Source organism: Eretmochelys imbricata, chromosome 4 (genome assembly GCF_965152235.1).
Source record: "Eretmochelys imbricata isolate rEreImb1 chromosome 4, rEreImb1.hap1, whole genome shotgun sequence".
Taxonomy (NCBI): domain Eukaryota; kingdom Metazoa; phylum Chordata; order Testudines; family Cheloniidae; genus Eretmochelys; species Eretmochelys imbricata.
The window spans coordinates 2,539,218-2,563,820 of NC_135575.1; the positions used below are offsets into that span (position 1 = coordinate 2,539,218).

General features: G+C 49.5%; 2 protein-coding genes across 3 annotated transcripts in view; one reads left to right on the forward strand and one right to left on the reverse strand.

The window, feature by feature from the left end:
* LOC144263816 (class I histocompatibility antigen, F10 alpha chain-like) overlaps positions 1–24,603 on the reverse strand; it is a 1,122,758-nt gene that overhangs the window by 873,780 nt on the left and 224,375 nt on the right. The window lies entirely within an intron of this gene.
* LOC144263813 (major histocompatibility complex class I-related protein 1-like) overlaps positions 382–24,603 on the forward strand; it is a 44,719-nt gene continuing 20,497 nt past the window's right edge. For both annotated transcript variants that reach the window (XM_077814799.1, XM_077814800.1), the window contains exons 1-2: positions 382–515; positions 16,327–16,590. In XM_077814799.1, the coding sequence (XP_077670925.1) occupies positions 449–515; positions 16,327–16,590 (331 nt within the window). In that variant the 5' untranslated portion in view covers positions 382–448. The remainder of the gene's footprint in view (positions 516–16,326; positions 16,591–24,603) is intronic.

Here is a 24,603-nt window from a genome sequence, read left to right on the forward strand (position 1 = left end):
CCCCCGGCAGCCGGGCCCCCCCTCCCCAGAGAGCGCCCCCCGCAGCTGAGCCGGCCCCTCCCCCCCCCGGGGCATCATGGGAGTTGTAGTCCCCGGGGCCGGGGCCGCCCAGGCTCTCCCCAGCGGGACACTCCGGTGAGGCCAGAGGCCCCGCGAGCGAGGGGCGGGGCCGGGCGGAGCGAATCCGCTGCAGCCCGGGGGCCACGTTCTCCGCGGCGCCAAATCCCCCGTTTCCCCCCCCGGCTCAGACTTTCGCTTCCCCTCGCCGCCCGCCCGGGTCTGCCCAGCGACCGGTGACGGCACCAGGCCTCCGCGTCGCTATTGGCGGGATGCTCCCCCCCAGCCAATCCCTGCAGGCCGGAGGCTGCCGCGGGAGGAGCTGGCTCCGCCCCCCGCAGCGTTCTCGGGTCCCGGGGCCGCGTCCGGCCGCGCTGCGAGGGGTCCGGGCATGTCCCTGGCGCTGCGCCTCCTGCTGCCGCTGCTGGGGGCTGCAGCCCTGCCGGGGGCCCGATCCCGTGAGCATCGGGGGGAGACCCCCGGGCCGGGGGGTGCGGGGGGGGGAGCTGGGGGGCAGCCGGGCCGGGGGGAGCTGGGGGTCGGGGGGCAGCCGGGTCGGGGGGCGGTGCGGGGGGGGTGGGGGGAGCTGGGTGCCGGGGGGGGCAGTTCTGGGCTCTGCGTTCAGAGGTGTCGGGAGACCCCCCCCGCGCCCCCCCCGGCACTGAGCGGTCGCTGACAGGGATCAGTGACGTTGCTATAGTGACCGGGGGGGGGGGGTCCTGGCCCCCTTGTGCCCGGCGCTGCCGGGGGCTGCGGGGACAATGTGCCGTGGGGCGCGGAGCGCCCCTGACCCGAGCGGTGACCCCGGCGTCTCCCGCCGACCGCCCCCAGCCGGGGGGTGCGGCCCCGCTCGGACCGGCACCCATGGGTGCTGCACCCGCCGACGAGCCCCTCGCGGCCCCGTGCGGCTCCCGGGCTGCGGGGCATCCCCGGGGCCAGGCGCTGCCCAGGCCGGGTCATTCTCAGGGCAGGGTGGGGCTAGGGTGACCAGAGGGCAAGTGTGAAAAATTGGGACTGGGGTTGGGGGGTAATAGGATCCTATATAAGAAAAAGCCCCCAAATCGGGACTGTCCCTATAACATCGGGACATCGGGTCCCCCCGGGTGGGGTTTTCAGACAGGATTCCTGTGTGCAGAGCGCAGGCTGATAACTGGTGGAGGGAGTAAATTAACCGCCCCCCCCCCCCCCCCCAGACATCAGCATTAAGTGAAGGGAAAGGGCTTCTTGGATCTTTGACCTTTAATGGCTCCCAGAAGGGTCTTCCTGCTGGGTTTATCCCCAGGGCCTGGGACTCCTGAGTGCGGCTTGTCCTTGGCTCCCTATGGCTAAGTTGTCAGCACCAGTCTAGTTGCACCCACAATCCGCAATGGCAACGGGTCATATCTGTTGTGGAAGCAGGTCATTGGAGGTGTCATCCCAGGGAGGAGATGTCAGCCCCTTCTCTCTCTCTGGCGGTGTGTTGGCGCCGCAGGGCAGGGGGAGAGTTTGGAGCCCCTGGATCTGTGCGTTAGTCAGGTCTTCGTTTGGGCGTGAGCTCCCGTTGCAGAGCACGGAACAGCTGCTGCGTTTGTGCTGTTAGGATCTCCTGTAAGAACATAAGAACGGCCGTACTGGGTCAGACCAAAGGTTCATCCAGCCCAGTATCCTGCCCTCCGACAGTGGCCAATGGCAGGTTCCCCGAAGGGAATGAACAGACAGGTTATCCTCAAGTGATCCATGCCCTGTCACCCAATCCCAGTTTCTGGCAAACAGGTTAGGGACACCATTCCTGCCCATCCTGGCTAATGGCCATTGACGGACCTATCTTCCATGAATCTATCTAGCTCCCTTTTGAAGCCCCTTATAGTCTTGGCCTTCACAACACCCTCTGGCAAGGAGTTCCGGAGGTTGACAGTGCGTTGCATGAAAAAATACTTTCTTGTGTTTGTTTTAAACCTGCTACCTATTAATTTCATTTGGTGGCTTCTTGTTCTTGTATTATGAGAAGGAGTAAATAACACTTCCTTATTTACTTTCTCTATTCCACTCATGATTTTATAGACCTCTATCATATTCCCCCCTTCGTCACCTCATTTCCAAGCTGAAAAGTCCCAGTCTTATTAATCTCTCCTCATACGGAAGCCGTTGTATACCCCTAGTCATTTTTGTTGCCCTTTTCTGAACCTTTTCCAATTCCAAGGTATCTTTTTTTGAGATGGGGCGACCACATCTGCACGCAGTATTCAAGATGTAGACGTAACATGGATTTATATAGAGGTGATATGATATTTTCTGTCATATTATTGATCCCTTTCTGGATGATTCCCAACATTCTATTTTCTTTTTTGACGGCCGCTGCACATTGAGTGGATGTTTTCAGAGAACGCTCCACAATGACTCCAAGATCTCTTTCTTGAGTGGTAACAGCTAATTTAGACCCCATCATTATATATGAATAGTTAGGATTATGTTTTCCAATGTGCATCACTTTGCATTTATCCACACTGAATTTCACCTCCCATTTTGTTGCCCAGTCACCCAGTTTTGTGAGATCGTTTTGTAGCTCTTCGCAGTCTGCCTGGGACGTAACTGCCGGATAAAGAGCTTCTGGATCTGTCATAAATATAAAGGGAAGGGTAAATACCTTTAAAATCCCTCCTGGCCAGAAGAAACACTCTTTCACCTGTTGGGGGGGAGGGATAGCTCAGTGGTTTGAGCATTGGCCTGCTAAACCCAGGGTTGTGAGTTCAATCCTTGAGGGGGCCATTTAGGGATCTGGGGAAAAATTGGGGATTGGTCCTGCTTTGAGTAGGGGGTTGGACTAGATGACCTCCTGATGTCCCTTCCAACCCTGATATTCTATGATTCTAAGAAGCTAGGATAACCTTGCTGGCACATGACCAATGAGGAGACAAGATACTTTCAAAAGCGGGAGGGAGGGAGGGAGAAACAAAGCCTCTCTGTCTGTGTGATGCTTTTGCCCGGGCCAGAACAGGAATGGAGTCTTAGAACCTAGTAAGTAATCTAGCTAGAGATGCGTTAGATTCTGATTCCTTTAAATGTCTGAGAAAATAAGCCGTGCTGAATGGAATGGATATTCCTGTTTTTGTGTCTTTTTGTAACTTAAGGTTTTGCCTAGAGGGATTCTCTATGTTTTGAATCTAATTACCCTGTAAGGTATTTACCATCCTGATTTTACAGAGGTGATTCTTTTTTTCTTCTATTAAAGTTTTTCTTTTAAGAGTCTGAATGCTTTTTCATTGTTCTTAAGATCCAAGGGTTTGGGTCTGTGTTCACCTATGCAAATTGGTGAGGATTTTTATTAAACCTTCCCCAGGAAAGGGGGTGCAGGGTTTGGGGAGGATTTTGGGGGGAAAGACGTTTCCAAACGGACTCTTTGCCAGTAATATAGCGGTTAGACGTTTGGTGGTGGCAGCCATAAAGTCCAAGGGCAAAAGGTAAAATAGTTTGTACCTTGGGGAAGTTTTAACCTAAGCTGGTAAAAGTAAGCTTAGGAGGTTTTCATGCAGGTCCCCATATCTGTACCCTCGCGTTCAGAGTGGGGAAGGAACCTTGACATGATCCCAGTAGGGTGGGGTGAGGAGAGGGGAAGGCACATCCTGCTTTCCCTAGCGTGGACTTGAATCTTCCTTGTTCCCCAGGAGGCAGCAGCTCAGACCCTGGGGAACTCAGCAGCCCGTACTGAGCTGGGTGAGGCTGCGGGTTGCGTCTGGGGTTTGTTTGAAGTGGTTTAACGCTTATTGGTGCCCTTGTGTCACCTCAATAAGAGGCTTGGTTTGACCTAAACAGGGTTAGGCCCCGGTGCAGCCTGGCCCTACGGGGTCATCAAATCATAGAAGATTAGGGTTGCAAGAGACCTCAGGAGGTCATCTAGTCCAACCCCCTGCTCAAAGCAGGACCAATCCCCAACTAAATCATCCCAGCCAGGGCTTTGTCAAGGTGGGCCTTAAAAATCTCTAAGGAAGGACATTCCACCACCTCCCTAGGTAACCCATTCCAGTGCTTCACCAACCTCCTAGTAAAATACTGTTTCCTAATATCCAACCTAGATCTCCCCCACTGCAACTTGGGACCATTGTTCCTTGTTTTGTCATCTGCCACCACTGAGAACAGCCGAGCTCCATCCTCTTTGGAACCCCCCTTCTGGTAGTTGAAGGCCGCTATCAAATCCACCCTCACTCTTCTGCAGACTAAATAAGCCCATTTCCCTCAGCCTCTCCTTGTAAGTCATGTGCCCTAGCCCCCTAGTCATTTTTGTTGCCCTCCACCGGACTCTTTCCAATTTGTCCACATCCTTTCTGTAGTCGGGGGGGGGGGGACCAAAACTGGCCGCAATACTGCAGATGGGGCCTCACCAGTACCGAACAGAGGGGAATAATCTCTTCCCTCGATCTGCTGGCAATGCTTCTACTAATGCAGCCCAATATACCGTTAGCCTTCTTGGCAACAAGGGCACACGGCTGACTTATCTCCAGCTTCTCATGCACTGTAATCCCCAGGTCCTTTTCTGCAGAACTGCTGCTTAGCTAGTCAGTCCCCAGCCTGTAGCGGTGCATGGGATACTTCCGTCCTAAGTGCAGGACTCAGCACATGTCCTTGTTAAACCTCATCAGATTTCTTTTGGCCCAATCCTCCAATTTGTTTAGGTCACTCTGGACCCTATCCCTATCATCCATCATATCTACCTCTCCCCCTAGTTTAGTGTCATCCACAAACTTCCTGAGGGTGCAATCCATCCCATCCTCCAGATCATTAATGAAGATGTTGAATAAAACCAGCTCCAGGACCGACCCCTGGGGCACTCTGCTTGATACCGGCTGCCAGCTAGACGTCGAGCCATTGATCACTGCCCATTGAGCCTGACAATCTAGCCAGTTCCTATCCACCTCATAGTCCATTCATCCAATCCATAATTTTTTAACTTGCTGGCAAGACTACTGTGGGAGACCGTATCAAAAGCTTTGCTAAAGTCAAGATAGATCAGGTGCACCACTTTCCCCATATCCAGAGAGCCAGTTCTCTCATCATAGAAGGCAATCAGGTTGGTCAGGCACGACTTGCCCTTGGTGAATCCATGTTGACTGTTCCTGATCACCTTCCTCTCCTCCAAGTGCTTCAAAATGGATTCCTTGAGGATCTGCTCCATGATTTTTCCAAGGACTGAGGTGAGGCTGACCAGTCTGTAGTTCCCTGTATTCTCCTCCTTCCCTTTCTTAAAGATGGGCACTATATTTACCTTTTTCCAATCATCTGGCACCTCCCCCGATGACCACAAGTTTTCAAAGATAATGGCCAATGGCTCTGCAATCACATCAGCCAACTCCCTCAGCATTAGATCCGGCTCCATGGACTTTTGCATGTCCAGCTTTTTAAAATAGTCCTTAACCTGTTCTTTTCACCACTGAGGGCTGCTTACCTCCTCCCCACACTGTGCTGCCCAGTGCAGCAGTCTGGGGGCTGACCTTGTCTGTGAAGACCGAGGCAAAAAAAGCATTGAGTACTTCAGCTTTTTCCTCATCGTCTGTCACTAGGTTGCCTCCCCCATTCAGTAAAGGTCCCTGACCAGCTTCTTGTTGCTAACATACCTGTAGAAGCCCTTCTTGTTCCCTTCACATCCCTTGCTAGCTGTAACTCCAGTTGTGCTTTGGCCTTCCTGATTACACCCCTGCATGCTTGAGAAGTATTGTTATACTCCTCCCTAATCATCTGTCCACGTTTCCACTTCTTGTAAGCTTCCTTTTTGTATTTAAGCTCACCAAAGATTTTCACTGTTAAGCCAAGCTGGTCACCTGCCATATTTGCCATTCTTTCTGCACATCGGGATGGTTTGTTCCTCTTCCCTCAATAAGTCTTCTTCAGAATACAGCCAGTTCTCCTGGACTCCTTTCCCCCTCGTATTAGCCTCCCAGGGGATCCTGCCCATCAGTTTCCTGAGGGAGTCAAAGTCTGCTTTTCTCAAGTCCAGGGTCCGTATTCTGCTGCTCTCTTTTCTTCCTTTTGTCAGGATCCTGAACTCAACCATCTCATGGTCACTGCTGCTCAGGTTGCCATCCACTTCTACTTCCCCTACCAATTCTTCCTTGTTGGTGAGCAGGGCCCCTAGTTGATTCCTCCAGCACTTGTACCAGGAAGTTGTCCTCAACACTCTCCAAAAACTTCCTGGATTGTCTGTGCATTGCTGTATTGCTCTCCCAGCAGAAGTCAGGGTAATTGAAGTCCCCCATTAGAAACGGGGCCTGTGATCTGGAAACTTGTTAGTTGTCCGAAGAAAGCCTCGTCTACCTCATCCTCCTGGTCTGGTGGTCTATAGCAGATGCCCACCACGACATCACCCTTGTTGCTCTGTCCTCTAAACTTAACCTGTAAAGACTCTCAACAGGCTTTCCGTTAGAGAATGGAAAGTTACAGCCAAGTCCATCTGAGTCTATCCAGAACCCAGAACTTTCTCTTTTGTCCCAGTCCAGAAGCTTCTCCTCCCTCCAGCAGCCCATACTTAGCCTGAAGGGGCCCCTCCTTAGACTTTTGTTCTTGTTCCTGCCAAACATTGTCACCTGGCCTTGTCCTCAGCTCTTTGTTTTCCAGCTGGTCACAGCTGGCTGGCTTCCTGCAGAGGATGGGTCCTCCATGGTCATTAGTTGCTAGGTGTCAAATGTCCGGGAAGTTGTCTTCTGGGACCCCCCATCAGCTTGGGGCCCAGACCCCAGACAGTGAGGCATCAGTCACACCTGGATTTCTGCCGAGCAATTAATCTTTTCCCCCACCTTGTTAACTGTGCAGCTCATAGGGGAAACTGAGGCACACACACTATTCATTATAAAACATGGGGAGATGTGGCTGATGGGTGATGCTGAGAGAGACCTGGTGATAGCTGGAGAAGGGGAATCCGCACCGGAGAGCTCAGAGAGCAGGGCCTGGTGAACCCATGTCCTGTGCATGGCCCTTTTGGAGAGTGGGAGAGCTGACCCAGGGCTGCTGGGTGAACACTGAGGGGAGGGTGAGGAGATGGGGAGCAGAAGGTCGTATGGGCCATCGCCTTGGAAGCTGAATTTACCGAAGGTGAGTGTGGGAGGCTGGAAGGGAGAGCCAGTTGTGGGGATCAGAGAGGCAGTGTATAATTCCCCTGAGCAGTGTCTGACGTCAGTGGGACTCTCACCGGAGTGAAGGGATCAGGGGTTCAGTGTCTGCAGCACCAGGTCCTTTGTCTGAGAGCTGTTGCCCTTCCCGACCCCCTACTTTGGCCCTGATCCTGCCTGTGGATCTGTGGGGTGAACCCGACTGTAGGGATGGGTGATCAGCCTGTGAGCTCCATGGGGCAGGGCCCATGCAGTGACTGGCAGGGGACCTAGGTGCAGCCACAGCGTGAATAAGTTAAGTCTGAAGCAGACTGCGAACAGTCATAAAGGGATCTCACGAAACTCGGTGACTGAGCAAAAAAATATGACGAGAAAACTGGCTTATGATGAGATAACTGGCTCTGTGGATGAGGGGAAAGCCGTGGGCGTGTTATTCCTTGACTTCAGCAAAGCTTTTGACACGGTCTCCCACAGTATTCTTGCCAGCAAGTTAAAGAATTATGGGCTGGATGAATGGACAATAAGGTGGATAGAAAGCTGGCTAGATCGTCAGGCTGAACGGGTAGCGATCAATGGCTCCATGTCTAGTTGTCAGCCGGTATCAAGTGGAGTGCCCCAAGGGTCGGTCCTGGGGCCGGTTTTGTTCAATATCTTCATAAATGATCTGGAGGATGGTGTGGATTGTACCCTCAGCAAGTTTGCAGATGACACTAAACTGGGAGGAGTGGTAGATACCCTGGAGGGTAGGGATAGGATACAGAGGGACCTAGACAACTTAGAGGATTGGGCCAAAACAAATCTGATGAGGTTCAAGAAGGACAAGTGCAGAGTCCTGCACTTAGGACGGAAGACTCCCATGCACCGCTACAGACTAGGAACCGAGTGGCTAGGCAGCAGTTCTGCAGAAAAGGATATAAGGGTTACAGTGGACGAGAAGCTGGAGATGAGTCAACAGTGTGCCCTTGTTGCCAAGAAGGCCAATGGCATTTTGGGCTGTATAAGTAGGGGCATTTCCAGCAGATTGAGGGACGTGAATGTTCCCCTCTATTCGACATTGGTGAGTCCTCATCTGGAGTACTGTGTCCATTTTTGGGTGCCACACCACAAGAAGGATGTGGAAAAATTGGAAAGCATCCGGTGGAGGGCAAGAAAAATGATTAGGGGACTGGAACACATGACTTATGAGGAGAGACTGAAGGAACTGGAATTGTTTAGTCTGCAGAAAAGAAGAGTGAGGGGGGATTTGATAGCTGCTTTCAACTACCTGAAGGGGGGTTCCAAAGAGGATGGATCTAGACTGTCCTCAGTGGTAACAGATGACAGAATGAGGAGTAATGGTCTCAAGTTGCAGTGGGGAAGGTTTAGGTTGGATATTAGGGAAAACTTTTTCACTAGGAGGGTGGTGAAACACTGGAATGGGTTACCTAGGGAGGTGGTGGAATCTTCTTCTATAGAGGTTTTTAAGGTCAGAAATCACATTGGGAAAGAAAGCTCCTAGAGCCTCCCCTGGGATAGGTTTCAGAGTAGCAGCCATGTTAGTCTGTATCCATAAAAAGAAAAGGAGTACTTAAATTTGTTAGTCTCTAAGGTGCCACAAGTACTCCTTTTCTTTTTCCCCTGGGATAGTGCTTGGAGTGTGCTATAGACCACTGCGATCTGATTTGGATATGGATAGAGCCCTCTTTAACGTTTTTAATGAAGTAAATATTGATGGGAACTGTGTGATCATCGGAGACTTTAACTTCCCAGATACAGACTGGAGGACCAGTGCTAGTAATAATAATTATTATTATTGGGCTCAGATGTTCCTCGACGCGATAGCCGATCAATTCCTCCATCAAGTAGTTGCTGAGCCAACAAGAGGGGATGCCATTCTAGATTTGGGTTTGGTGAGTAGTGAGGACCTCATAGAAGAAATGGTTGTAGGGAACAAGCTTGGTTTGAGCGATCATGAGCTAATTCAGTTCAAACTGAATGGAAGGATAAACAAAAATAAATCTGCGACTAGGGTTTTTGATTTCAAAAGGGCTGACTTTCAAAAATTAAAGAAATTAGTTAGGGAAGTGGATTGGACTGAAGTACTTATGGATCTAAAGGCAGAGGAGGCCTGGGATTACTTCAAGTGAAAGTTGCAGAAGTTATCAGAAGTCTGCATCCCAAGAAAGGGGGAAAAATTCATAGGCAGGAGTTGTGGACGAAGCTGGATGAGCAAGCATCTCAGAGAGGTGATTAAGAAAAAGGAGAAAGCATACAGAGAGTGGAAGATGGGAGGGATCAGCAAGGAAAGCTACCTCATTGAGGTCAGAACATGTAGAGATAAAGTGAGACAGGCTAAAAGTCAAGTAGATTTGGACCTTGCAAAGCGAATTAAAACCAATCGTAAAAGGTTCTATAGCCATGTCAATAAGAAGAAAACCAAGAAAGAAGAAGTGAGACCGCTAAGCACTGAGGATGGAGTGGAGGTCAAGGATAATCTAGGTATGGCCCAATATCTAAACAAATACTTTGCCTCAGTCTTTAATAAGGCTAATGAGGATCTTAGGGAATGAGGATATGGAGGTAGATATTTCCTTATCTGAGGTAGAAGCGAAAATCGAACATCTTAATGGGACTAAATCGGGGGGCCCAGATAATCTTCATCCAAGAATATTAAAGGAACTGGCTCGTGAAATTGCAAGCCCATTAGCAAGAATTTTTAATGAATCTATAAACTCAGGGGTTGTAGCGTATGATTGGAGAATTGCTAACATAGTTGCTATTTTTAAGAAAGGAAAAATAAGTGATCCGGGTAACTACAGGCCTGTTAGTTTGACTTCTGTAGGATGCAAGGTCTTGGAAAATATTTTGAAGGAGAAAATAGTTAAGGACATTGAGGTCAGTGGTAATTGGGACAAAATGCAACATGGTTTTACAAAAGGTAGATCGTGCCAAAACAACCTGATCTCCTTCTTTGAGAAAGTAAGAGTTTTTTTAGACAAAGGAAACGCCGTGGATCTAATTGACCTAGATTTCAGTAAGGTGTTTGATACGGTTCCACATGGGGAATTATTAGTTAAATTGGAAAAGATGGGGATCAATATGAAAATTGAAAGGTGGATAAGGAATTGGTTAAAGGGAAGATTACAGTGGGTCATACTGAAAGGTGAGCTGTCAGGCTGGAGGGAGGTTACCAGTGGAGTTCCTCAGGGATCGGTTTTGGGACCAATCTTATTTAATCTTTTTATTACTAACCTCGGCACAAAAAGTGGGAGTGTGCTAATAAAGTTTGCGGATGACACAAAGCTGGGAGGTATTGCCAGTTCAGAGAAGGACTGGGTTGTCATACAGGAAGATCTGGATGATCCTGTAAACTAGAGTGATAATAATAGGATGAAATGTAATAGTGAGAAGTGTAAGGTTATGCATTTGGGGATCAATAACAAAAATTTTAGTTATAAGCTGGGGACACATCAATTAGAAGTAACGGAGGAGGAGAAGGACCTTGGAGTATTGGTTGACCACAGGATGACTATGAGCCGCCAATGTGATATGGCCGTGAAAAAAGCTAATGCGGTCTTTGGGATGCATCAGGCGAGGTATTTCCAGTAGAGATAAGGAGGTTTTAGTACCTTTATACAAGGCACTGGTGAGACCTCATCTAGAATAGTATGTGCAGTTCTGGTCTCTCATGTTTAAGAAGGATGAATTCAGACTGGAAGAGGTTCAGAGAAGGGCTACTAGGATGATCCGAGGAATGGAAAACCTGTCTTATGAAAGGAGACTCAGGGAGCTTGTCTTGTTTAGCTTAACCAAAAGAAGGCTGAGGGGAGATATGATTGCTCTCTCTAAATATATCAGAGGGATAAATACCAGGGATGGAGAAGAATTATTTAAGCTCAGTACCAATGTGGACACAAGAACAAATGGATATAAACTGGCCATCGGGAAGTTTAGACTTGAAATTAGACGAAGGTTTGTAACCATCAGAGGAGTGAAGTTCTGGAATAGCCTTCCAAGGGAAACAGTGGGGGCAAAAGACCTATCTGGTTTCAAGATTAAGCTCGATAAGTTTATGGAGGAGATGATATGATGGGATAACATGATTTTGGCTATTAATTGATCTTTGACTACTAGTGGTAAATAGGCCTAATGGCCTGTGATGGGACGTTAGATGGGGTGGGATCTGAGTTACTGCGGAGAATTCTTTCCTGGGTATCTGTCTGGTGAGTCTTACCCACATGCTCAGGGTTCAGCTGATCGCCATATTTGGGGTCGGGAAGGAATTTTCCTCCAGGGCAGATTGGCAGAGGCCCTGGGGCTTTTTCACTTTCCTCTGTAGCATGGGGCACGGGTCACTTGCTGGAGGATTTTCTGCACCTTGAAGTCTTTAAACCATGATTTGAGGACTTCAATAGCTCAGACATAGGTGAGAGGTTTATTGCAGGAGTGGGTGGACCCCCATTCTCTGTTCTCATTCCCGCCCCCACTCACTTCCTGATTGACTGCAGACTATATAGTAAAACTAGAGTTCTGCTTAGCTATACCTTAACCAATCATTTTCCTGAAATTTAACTAACCAATCCTAACATATTGGAACATGATTATGTAACCAATTATATTCCACCACCTAAATTAGTTTACACCCAGCAAAATTAATTATACAGCAGACAGGAACAATCACAGAACCAGACAGAGATTATACAGACAAACAATGGGGAAATGAGGACTACAATGATAGAACAACACAGAAATGAGGATTTCAAATCCCAGCTATTGAGAAGTGAGTTCTTGCCAGACAGGATGCTCTCAAACTAAGTTTCCTTTTACATCTTCTGGGCACTTCCCTTTCTCTGGAGGCGATAGGCATTATCAGGACAGGATTGTATCCTAACAGCCCAAAAGCACCTTATTTCAATGAGACTAGGTTGGAATGTGAGGAGGTGACCGGTCGCTTCCCAGCTTATGGCTGCCTCTGCTGCTTAGCCAAAGGCCTTAGCCTAAGCACAGGGCCTCAGACTGTCACAGTAAGAGAAGGACCTTACGCCGGCAGACAGTGATTTTGATTCTTTCTTTTATACCTCTAGAACTAGCCAAGTGATAAGAATACACCTAAATTCTTAGAGTCTAGGCCTTTACAGACAGGCCTGAATATCTATATCCTAACATTCCTCCCCTTTTTTTTTTCCTTTTTCTTTTGGGATCCTCCTGCCCAGGTATCCCTGGAAAAGCATAGGACATATGGCGACACATTTCCTGATAGGGTCTGCATCGAGGTGGAAGGTGTCGATATTCCATCTGTCCCACTGTCCCTTGTGTAGTACCATGCCCTGCACCTTCTCTCGTTCGGGCATACCACACCTATTCCAATTAGTGTTCCAGACTTCCCATTAGAGCAGGCTTGAGAAGGTTGAGTCCGGGTTGTCTAGTACACTGTAGGGTTTGGAGGGCTTATTACATTACTTATAGGTTATCTCCATATGCAACATAACACAAGTACAGTTAACAATTCAAAATCCACAGCAACACCGAGTCCTGACCACTGCAGTATGGTCCAACATCCGAGCCACCACCAAAACACTGCCTCTCCTCCTTCGACAGGGTCACAATCTTATGTGTCCAGTTGCTGGCAGTTACAACAAGCTGCTCCTGCAAGTTTTGCATGCTTTTGTCCATATCATAAGTCCATTGAATGTTCACAGAGAGATGGGATATTGTCCAAATCAGTTTGACCACTTGGTATGGAATCAGGCAGTATGCCCTGGTTTGATTATTCACAGCAATAAGATTCATAGATCCATTTGTGCACCAAAGTCCATATAGCAGCATGTAGATGTGTGTAGTTTGGTTATGGGCTGGTGTAATTGTGCCCCCAGTAATATGTACATTCCCAGCAAAACACCTTATACACAGTACACCCAATTGTCCATCCCTTGCATAGGCCATTGATCCTGCTGCTCCATAGTCATAGGAGAGGGGCACATCCAAACATCTTCTGTTGATTTACACTATTTTACACACCCCTCCATTGATTCCCAGTGAGCTCCTCCCCTTCTCATTATTTCCATAGGGCTTGTGGGGACCACCTTAGTTGCCATTCCATTTCCAGGTACCACGGTAGCTATTACACAGGTGCTGGCCTTCTAGTTGAGCATTTTGCATTCCCATACACATCTTCCACCCCCCCCCCCCAAGGTTAGCGTTTTGAAGCCATCCCCCACCCACATCATGAGATTTTCTGTTCATTAAAACACAATAATGCTAGCAACAAGACAAGACAAACACAAAACACAGATCCATGGTATTCTGGGTTATTCTTCCTGCTGGTGCCAGCTTGCCTGTAGAGTGTCTGAAAAACAAAAGAAACAATTTCCACCCCCTGGTGGGGACAGATTATTGCTTAATAATAATAATAATACCACTTTCTTTTACAAATGTCCTTGCTAATTGCAGGAAAAACAGAATAATTACCTCCAGGCTGTCCTTATTTTGTTCTATAGTCAGGCTAGTGAATTACCCCACTCACTGGTCATTTATGAAATTCATGAGGTAGTGTACCTCAGTTTCCCCTCTTGTACAACAGACCATGTTTGCAGTAGTTTATTTTAATGAAGTACCATGTTTTATTAGCATTTCTTTTATCCTTTCTCCAATATACACTGCACACGTCCTGGGAAAATGCACATTCCTTCCGTATAGTTTAACCTCCATAACATTATATTAGCCATATTAATTTTACACAAGGTGTAACTGCCTCCCCCGCGCCCACAGAGTTTTCATGCACACCCACCAAAGTAACAATCTGATCCCCCAGAGTCACCCCAAGGCTCAGTGTTCCCATCATTCTTCCCCTTTTCCTTTTCCTTTTCTTTTTCCTATGCGCACACACAAAATTCTCTTTTGCCTAACATCCCTTTCACTGTGATTACTCTTTTTTACACAACTGTATCCTGATTACACTTCCATCTTGTACAACTAGACACAACCAGGGGCAGCCAAGTTAAGTTCCAATAGAAACCCCTTACATCCTTTAGTGATTTTGATTACATTACCCAATAGTCAAATAATTTTGATCAGATTCTCTCTCTGCCTGCTGCAGTCCCTTATAGACCATTTCTTTGGGAAAAAGGGCCCATTTTCCCTCAGAATAGCTGTAAAGGCTTCTGGGGACAGAAGCATAGTGGTGGTAGTAGCCACTCTACCTGACCCCCTTGGATAATTTAATTACCAAGCTTCCATCCAATGTGACTGCACAGAGTTGCACATACAGTTACATTTATATAACTGGGTTTTATCATTAAACAAAAACTTCCTTCTTGTAACACCACAACTGTCACTCTTTTAACGTCTTCACAACAGTTACCTTGTACCATTTCCACAACTCCCAAATGTTTACTTTCCTGCAAACCCTGTATTATCAATTTTTGCAAAAACTATTTGTAACTTTTCACTCACTTCTTTAAATCACTTACTCTTACATTTAGTTCTTTAAGGAAGAGCAATTTGTCTGTAACAACTTAGTCACCAAGTACAATTATTGCCACACAGCTGCCTTAACCTGTGCTGTCTTTACCTTGAGACTGTTCAAAGAGGCCATAAAACATTTGTCTCCATGGATGCCCATGGATCTTTTACTCCAAAAATTCTGGTGGAATACGGCAGACCTCCCTCATACTTTGTCCAAAATAACCAAAAACATCTCACATAAGTATCCAAAGTACCCTCCATTAAAACTTCAGAAAAACAAAAGTGTGAAAAGGCAGGGGGAGAGGTGGAAAGAAACCAATTAAGCCTGTCAGGTCAGTTTAAAGTATAGGCTACAAGCAGCAAATTAAGTAAACCGAGAAAAAGAAGAAGGAAAAGAAGAAAAGGACATTGTTAGCTCTGAGCCAAGAGTAGGCTCCCTGGGTTGAAACAGTTGGGAACCCTTATCCCCAGGTTCTCATTCTGAGACAGGCCTGAATGTCTATATCCTAACAGGCATAAGCTTTCGTGAGCTGGAACCCACTTCGTCAGATGCATACACGAAAGCTTATGCTCAAATAAATGCGTTAGTCTTTAAGGTGCCACAGGACTCCTTGTTTTTTTCAATGTGCAGTGGCAATCAAACAAGCTATCAGAATGTTGGGAATCATAAGGAAAGGGATTGAGAATAAGACAGAAAATGTCATATTGCCTCTTTATAAATCCATGGGACGCCCACATCTTGAATACTGCGTGCAGATGTAGTCATCTCGTCTGAAAAAAGATATATTGGAATTGTACTGAAAAGGGCAACAAACATGATCAGGGTATGGAATGGCTGCTACATGAGGAGAGATTAATAAGACTGGAACTTTTCAGGGTGGAAAAGAGACGACTAAGGGGGATATGATGAAAGTCTACGAAATCAAGACTAAGGCTATGTTTTTTTCACAGAGGTCGCGGAAGTCACGGAATCTGTGACTTCTAGTAAACTCCATGACTTCAGCCCGTGGCGGCCGGAAGCTGTGGGGTCCTCCTGCCACCTGTACCAGCCGGGAGCGGCGGGGGGGCCTCCATGGGCTGTGGGGGGACCAACCGCTCCCAGTTGCCGTAGGCAATAGAGGGACCCTGGAGTTCTGAGTGGCCCTCAGTTGCCTAGCCCCTGCAGGTGGTGTGTGGGTCACGCAGCTGAGCTCCCCGTTTTGCCATGGATACTTTTAGTAAAAGTCATGGACGGGTCACGGGCTTCCGTGAGCTTTTCTTTGTTGCCCGTGACCTGTCCAGGACTTTTACTAAAAATATCCATGACCAAATCATAGTCTTCATCATGGCGGGTATGGGGAAAGTGAATATTTACCCCTTCACGTAACACAAGAACTAAGGCTCACCCAAGGATATTAATAGGCAGCAGGTCTAAAACAAACAAAAGGAGGTATTTCTGCACACAATACACAGTCAACCAGTGGAATTCCTTTCCAGAGGATGTTGTGAAGCATCTCCTATCCCCCAGTCCTTCTGCCCCACCCTCTCCCATAACATCCCTTCCTTTTCCCCACACCACACTCCAGCCCTGCTCTCTTTCTCCTACCCCACCCTCTCTTGCTCCCCGGTCAGGCCGTTCTGTGAGCCCCTTCCCAGGTCTCCCTCCCACAGGAGCGCTCCTGAGGGCTGGCGGCGCCTCTTGTGTATTGCCAGGGGCTCCCTGGCAGGGTCTGGTTGGGTCTGACTTTCCCCTCCCCCATTTCCCCCCCCCCAGGCCTGCACTCCTTGCGCGTATTGGACACAGTGGTGTCGGAGCCCGGCCCGGGGCTGCCCTGGTTCAGCCGTGTTGTGTACGTGGACGATCAGGTCACCTACGTCTACACCAGCGGGACGCAGAGGGCGGAGCCTCGCCCAGCGTGGATGGCGGAGAACGAGGGTCCGGAGTTCTGGGACAAGAGGACCTGGTGCGCACAGCGCTACCAGAAATGGTACAACGCGAGTCTGAACACCCTGGGTCAGCTCTACAACCAGAACGAAGGTGAGTGCGGGACACGACCCGACCTAGGGACGCAGGGACATGGGGTGGGGGGTGCGGTTGATGTAAACAGGCTGAATGGACACGGGGATGCGTGTTGGGGATGGGGGGAAGGGACAGCCCCCAGGGGCATTTTCTTGCTGGAGTCAGTGTGAATGTGGGGGACAAAGGGACATGGGGCGGGGGGAGGGGCTCCAGGGTGGAGGGTTCATGCAAAAGACCTTTTTTTTGACCCTCCCCAAACACCCCAGATTTCTGCTACCAGTCCCACTTGCAGCTGCCTCTGCTGCCCTTCGGGGATCCCACCCCCCCACTCCGCCCCTCGTGTCTGGTTATTTCACAGGCAGAGTGGCAGAGGTGCGAATGCCAGAAGTTCCCATCAGACCCGGCTAGTCTGACCTCCTGGTCACCCAGGCCAGAGAATGGCACCCAGTGATTCCTGCACGGAGGGGTTTGTTGCTTCCAGCTATGACAGTGACTCTGTCAGACCCTAGAGCTAGAACAGGGCTCTGAGACGTCTTGTCTCATTTCCCAGACACCGAGTGATGGGAATCCCAATAGCGACAGCCCCAAGTGTTCAGACATTACAAGTCTGGCCCTGAAAATTCTGATTTTGGCTTAAATGTCATGAGTATTTTGGGAGCTTATTGGGAGTAATATTGGAGCTTATTTTTATTTGCCCTCTGGTTTGAGCCTTTAGGGGACACATTTCCGGGTTTTTCCCTGCTCCTAGAAGGACTAGAAGTTACTACTGTAAGAAAAGAGAGCTGAGACTCTCCTCTAATCCCATGAGTCCAGGAACTGGGGATTTAATAAAACCACCCAGCATCATGAGAAGCACGGTAAAATCACAAAAGCGGGCAGTGCTGCATTCACCCCAGCCATGGGGAGAAGCTGTTCACCGGTGAGCCTCCTTCATTGTCCGTTTTGTCTTATTTCCAGAGTGAGTTTATCTAAGGTCAGATTCCTCTTCACTCTGCAGAGTGAGGGTCTGACATCGACTGGGGATGGAGAGTTAGTGAGAGAATCAGCCCCTGCAACGTGCAGAGACTCCCGGGTTCCTTACCCCTGGCAGCAGAAACCCCAGCCCGTGTCCCCCGGTTGGAGACCCCAGGGTCAGGCAGGTTCCCCTGCACACTATCGATACATGTATAAAGAGCCGTTCTTCCTGCTCGGTCCCTGATGTGTGGGGCTGTAGCCACCTGGCCAGGCCCCCGGATTGTGCTGTCTCACTTAGCACGGGGATGATCCATCCATAAGTGTTCAGTGCCTGGCGCTGCTGAACTGTTCCTGGCAGGTGAGGGTCTCTCTGATGTAATTGCTCTGCCCTTCCTGACAGGGATTTTCACTCCCCAGTCCCCTGATTCCCCTGTGTCAGTGGTACTGGCCTGTCACATTGGTGCTCACCCAGGAGAGTCCCCAACCCTCCTGGTACCCTCCCGCCCCCAGCACTGAGACAGCAGCAATGAGAACTAATTCCCATCCTATCCTGGACACCTGGGTTCCTGGTGCCCCTGCCCCGGGACTAAGCTACAGGGCGGAGGGTTGCCAAGTGTCTGCCCCCCTAGCCTGCCCCCTCTGTAGCTAGTTTAACCCTCTCCTGACTAGTCTCGCCCCTTGGACCCCTGCTGCTGAGCCCGTCCAGCCTGACCTGCTCACACGGACACTGGCCTCCCCAGTGCTGAGAGAGGGGCTCCATTCACCTGCCCCTAACCCTGCGCTGGGGAGCTGCTGTTCTGTCCCCACCGCCCCCTCCCCCACCACTGTCCTGACTGCCCCCTCCTGCCCCACTCCTGCCATTTACCCCTTCCTCGCAGTCCTGGGTCTGCCAGCTCTCCGGACACTGTCCTGAGTCCTGCATCTTGGCCACCAACAATGTTTCCCTCTCTAGGGAGCCTTCCCTGCCCCCAACACACACACGGGGGAATTCGGGTTCTGGTCCCTGTGAGTCCCTCTCAGTGCTCCCACCCTGCTCATCATCCCCATGCTCAGGTTTATATATAGAAACCTTCATTCTAGGCTTTAAAAAGCTGTTTCTCAAACCCCAAGTGTATCTGCTTTTTAAATTATAAACTCATCTGTGTGGAATGCAGCATGGAGGAGAAGAGGGGTGGGTGGGGAGGCTTAACGCACCCCACTCCTCTCGGGCCCCTGGCTTGGCATCCCTGCGTGTTCTGTGAGCAGCCGCCCTGCATCTCTCAAGATTCTCAGTGGTTCTCTCGTTGTTACTCCATCCCTTTTCCCCTCAGTTATTTTCTCATTTTTGACTTTACTTGATTGGTGTAAATAGTTTGCTACGAGAGTCCAACTGAGTTTCTTCTGCTCCTGGAACTGGGCAAGCCTTAGTCTCCAGGCTTCATACCCGGGGTCTCCTGCGGCGAGCCCATGCCTTTGAGCGACCTGCACTCTAGCTGTCTAAAGTGCTTGGGTGAGACTCCTCTTGCGGATCGCGGTCAGCTCTGCAACCGGTTCAGTCCACCTATGAAACAGGACAGGGAGGCCAGGCTGAAGTCCCTCCTGATGGAAGCCCACTCAGACCTTCTTCAGAGCCGAGTCAGCCAAACTTGGCAGCGTGTACCTCAGTGTTGGTACGAAGAGCTGCTGCAGAGAGAGTCCGTACGGGACTCTCGGCACCGTTCCCTATGCCCAGGGCCAAGAAAGAAACATAAGCAGCAGTTGTCTGAGAGGTTCCCCATCTCTAAGAATGGACAAGCATGGGGAGTGCAGGGGAGTGCGACCTGTGTCTGGCCACTCCTCTGATCCTGCTCCTCAGGTGAAACCAACTCCGCCCTGTCCACAGGCTCTGTGGAGTCCAGTGCCCAACCAGCCGCCGGCACCAGAGGGACAGTGAAGCACCAGCAGGGTTGCGGTACCATCCATCCCAGAGCCGCCTGTGGTGGCCAGGGACTTTCTGGCATGTTCATTACCACTGTTGCCGGCAGTATAACACTCGGTGCCAGCAGTGGGGGAAGCAGAAGGGAGCATGTTGCCTCGAGCTCCTATTTGGTACCAGGCCCCTTGCTCTCTGCTTATGTCGAATCAGGCTTCCCCATCTCGGCCCCGATCCCTGGATCCTCAGCACCGTCCCTTGGAGCTGACGGGTATCACACACCTCTCATCCCCACAAGATGACTCATCATCCAAGTTGGAGTTTGAATCTTTCAGCTAGTTGAGGGACTGGTACCAGTACCTCACCAATCAGCCCTATGCAATGGTGGATCCCGGGGTGGGGGTTCCTCTGATCGCCTGCCCAGTGGACAATGGCCAATGCAGATACAATGGCCTTTTTGGAACCCCTGGGGTTTTCCTCTGCTGCCTGGCCCCCCATCTAGGTGGTCCTACTCAGTGGTGTCTGAGAGAAGGATTCCTCTGTCACACAGAACAGCAGCTGACGCGGACTACGATATTGAGCCAGGTACCGACTCTCAGAACCTGGAGCTACGGGATCTGGTTGGTGCAGAAAGAGAGGACGAAGGTCCCATGATGATGGAGGCTGCCTCCTCCCCTCAACCCCCCAGAAGAGGCAGGGATGGGTGTTTTGCCACCCCAGGACACTTCAAGGCTCACCAGGAGTTATGGAAGAAGATGGTCTCAAGCTTAGGGCTGGAAGTGGAGGTAGTTAAAAAAATCCTCCCACAGCCTGGTCAACATCTGGGCAGCAGTGGCCGCGTTGAAGGTAGCTCTGCCTTTCGATGAGGCCATCATGGGTCCAGTTAAAACTCTGTGGTGGACCCCTTCCTCACTGCCCCCACGTCAAGGAAGGCAGATAGGAAGTACTATGTCTCCACCAAAGGGTTGGAGTACGTATGTTCCCATCCCCCTCCCGGATCCTTGGTGGCCTCGGCAGCCAGTGAGAAGGAAAGGCCAGGGTTGTAAGGAGCAATGCCGAAGTCAAAAGACTCAAAAAAGCAAGACCATTTTTGTAGGAAAATGTATTCTACCAATGGACTACAGCTCCAGCCAACAGGCCCTGCTGGGCAGATATGACTTTCACTCCATGTTGAAATGTAAAGACTCGCTTCCCCAAGAGTCCAGGCAGGAGATTGTTGCTCTGGTGAAAGGGAAGGTGATGGCCAGGGATTCCCCACAAGCCACCCTTGACACAGTGGATGCGGCAGCCGGGGCTATGGCGTCAGCAGTGCCCATGCAAAGGGGCTCCTGGCTTCACTCCTCTGGCCTACAGACCTTCCGTTTGGAAGGACTTTGCTCTTCTCAGAGCAGATGGATGGCAAACTTCACAGCCTGAAGGCCTCCAGAGCCAGTCTCAAGTCCTTGAATCTCCCTGCCCTGGTGCCTTCGAGGGAACATTTGAAGCCCCAATAGCCTGCCCGCTTCCCAGGCCCACTGCCTTGTCAGGACTTGTTCAAAAAGCAGAACAGCGGTTGTAGGTGCAGACAACTGCCCCTCTCTGCCTGGCCCTCACAGATACTCAGAGGGCTCCAAGCAGAACTTTTGACAGGGTGCCCGAGGGCATTACACTAGTCCCCATACTGGATCCTGCTCCCCTGTTGTTTTTGGACCATATTTCCTGTTTCAGCTCGGCATGGTCCCTTATCACCACAGACCACTGGGTGCTGAGTACGGTGGAGGAGGGTTATACACTTCAGTTCATTTCCATGCCTCCCTCCTACCCCCCAACCCCAACCCTCTTCAGGAACCCTTCTCATGAGCAACTTTTAGCCCAGGATCTGCAAGGTCTTCTCCAGGTAGGAGCCGTGGAGGAGCTGCCTTGGAACTTAAGAGGGAAAGGGTTTCACTCTCGTTATTCCTGTGACAGGTTTGGTCACAGAGATCCCCTTGGGACTGTCACTGATGTGCTGAAATCATCTCTGAGCCAGTTTTTCCTGCCAGCTTGGGAATTCCAGGACCCTGTCTTGTTCAGCCAGACATGCTAGCCTGTTTACACAGACCCAGGGTCTGGGCCACGCTCCCAAAGCTGCAGACTTTAGCTGAAAACTGCTCAGCAGGTTACCTGTCTCCAGTGCCCAGACACCCAGTTCCCAATGGTATCCAAACCCCAGATAAATCTGTTTTACTCTGTATAATGCTTATACAGGGTAAATTTATAAATTGTCTGCCCTCGATAACACTGATAGAGAGAGATGCACAGCTGTTTGCTCCCCCAGGTATTAATCACGTACTCTAGGTGTCTTCGCAAAAAGAAAAGGAGTACTTGTGGCACCTTAGAGGCTAAGCAATTTATTTGAGTATAAGCTTTCGTGAGCTACAGCTCACTTTATCGGATGCTTATGCTCAAATAAATTGGTTAGTCTCTAAGGTGCCAAAAGTACTCCTTTTCTTTTTGCGAATACAGACGAACACAGCTGCTACTCTGAAATCTAGGTTTATTAATAAACAAAAGCGGTTTTATTAAGTATAAAAAGTAGGATTTAAGTGATTTCAAGTAATAACAGACAGAACAAAGTAAGTCACAGAGCAAAATGAAACAAAACACGCAATTTTAAGCCGAATACATTAAGAAACTGATTACAGGAAATATTTCACCCTCAAAAATGTTCCAATAAGTTTACTTCACAGGCTGGACTCTTTCCTAGTCTGAGACCAATCCTTTCCCCAGTACAGTCGTTGTTAGATCCAGCAGACATCTCAGGTGATAAGCAGGGGTTTTCTCATGACTGGCAGCCCCCTTTGTCCTGCTCCACCCCTTTTATAACTTTGGCACAGGGCGGGAATCTTCTGTCTCTCCGGGTCCCCGCCCCTCCTGCTAAATGGAAAAGTACCAGATTTAAGATGGATTTCACTACCAGGTGACATGGTCACCTGTCTCTGAGACCTCAAGTCCCCATTCCTCCTGGGTTGGCCCCCACTACACAGGAAGGCTTTCAGGTAAATCATTTACCATCAATTGTCCTAATCAATGGGAGCCATCAAGTTCCTAATGCCCCATTGATGGCCCTCACCTGGAGTGACTACAACAGTGATACAAGTTTATATCTTATTTCCCCAACTCCAGGCATAGAAATAATACATGCAAACAAATAGGATGAACATATGCAGTAGATTACAAGCTTTCTAATGACATCAATCAAGAGACCTTTTGCATAAAGCATATTCCAGGTACATCATATTCACATTCATAAGCATATTTCCATAAAGCATATGGAGTACAATGTCACAATTCATTAATCCTGAGTGTCAAAGGGGGTCTCTGACCCATTCTAGCCCTGCAACACCTCAAAGGCTGAAGTTGCGCATGGTCTCCCTCGCCTCCATCATTCCTTCCCTGGATGCAGGGGACGGGTACGCTGCCGTCTATCTGAAAGATGCCTATTCCACATCTCTATTTTCCGAGGCCACAGAAGGTTTCTCGGGATTGCTGTGAACCAGACTCACTCCCAGTTCACCATCTTCCTGTTCGGCCTGTCAGCAGCCAAATGGATCTTTATGAAATGCATAGTAGTGGCAGCCTTCCTGAGAAGGCGAGGGGTATAGGTGTATCCGTACCTCAATGACTGGCTGGTCAATGGCCAGTCAGAGTCCCAGGTGAAAGCCAGCATCCACCTTGTTCAAACAACCTTTCGAGCACTGGGCCTGCTGATAAACGAGCAGAAGTCAATGCTCTTCCTGGCTCAGAGGATAGAGTTTAGAATCATAGAATCATAGAATATCAGGGTTGGAAGGGACCTCAGGAGGTCATCTAGTCCAACCCCCTGCTCAAAAGCAGGACCCATATCCAATTAAATCCTCCCAGCCAGGGCTTTATCAAGCCTGACCTTAAAAACTTCTAAGGAAGGAGATTCCACCACCTCCCTAGGCAACGCATTCCAGTGTTTCACCACCCTCCTAGTGAAAAAGTTTTTCCTAATATCCAACCTAAACCTCCCCCACTGCAACTTGAGACCATTACTCCTTGTCCTGTCCTCTTCCACCACTGAGAATAGTCTAGAACCATCCTCTCTGGAACTACCCCTCAGGTAGTTGAAAGCAGCTATCAAATCCCCCCTCATTCTTCTCTTCTGCAGACTAAACAATCCCAGTTCCCTCAGCCTTTCCTCATAACTCATGTGTTCCAGACCCCTAATCATTTTTGTTGCCCTTCGCTGGACTCTCTCCAATTTATCCACATCCTTCTTGTAGTGTGGGGCCCAAAACTGGACACAGTACTCCAGATGAGGCCTCACCAATGTCGAATAGAGGGGGACGATCACGTCCCTCGATCTGCTCACTATGCCCCTACCTATACATCCCAAAATGCCATTGGCCTTCTTGGCAACAAGGGCACACTGCTGGCTCATATCCAGCTTCTCGTCCACTGTCACCCCTAGGTCCTTTTCTGCAGAACTGCTGCCTAGCCATTCGGTCCCTAGTCTGTAGCTGTGCATTGGGTTCTTCCGTCCTAAGTGCAGGACCCTGCACTTATCCTTATTGAACCTCATCAGATTTCTTTTGGCCCAATCCTCCAATTTGTCTAGGTCCCTCTGTATCCTATCCCTGCCCTCCAGCGTATCTACCACTCCTCCCAGTTTAGTATCATCCGCAAATTTGCTGAGGGTGCAATCCACACCATCCTCCAGATCATTTATGAAGATATTGAACAAAACCGGCCCCAGGACCGACCCCTGGGGCACTCCACTTGACACCGGATGCCAGCTAGACATGGAGCCATTGATCACTACCCGTTGAACCCAACAATCTAGCCAACTTTCTACCCACCTTATGGTGCATTCATCCAGCCCATACTTCCTTAACTTGCTGACAAGAATACTGTGGGAGACCGTGTCAAAAGCTTTGCTAAAGTCAAGAAACAATACATCCACTGCTTTCCCTTCATCCACAGAACCAGTAATCTCATCCTAGAAGGCGATTAGATTAGTCAGGCATGACCTTCCCTTGGTGAATCCATGCTGACTGTTCCTGATCACTTTCCTCTCATGTAAGTGCTTCAGGATTGATTCCTTGAGGACCTGCTCCATGATTTTTCCGGGGACTGAAGTGAGGCTTACTGGCCTGTAGTTCCCAGGATCCTCCTTCTTCCCTTTTTTAAAGAGTTTATCA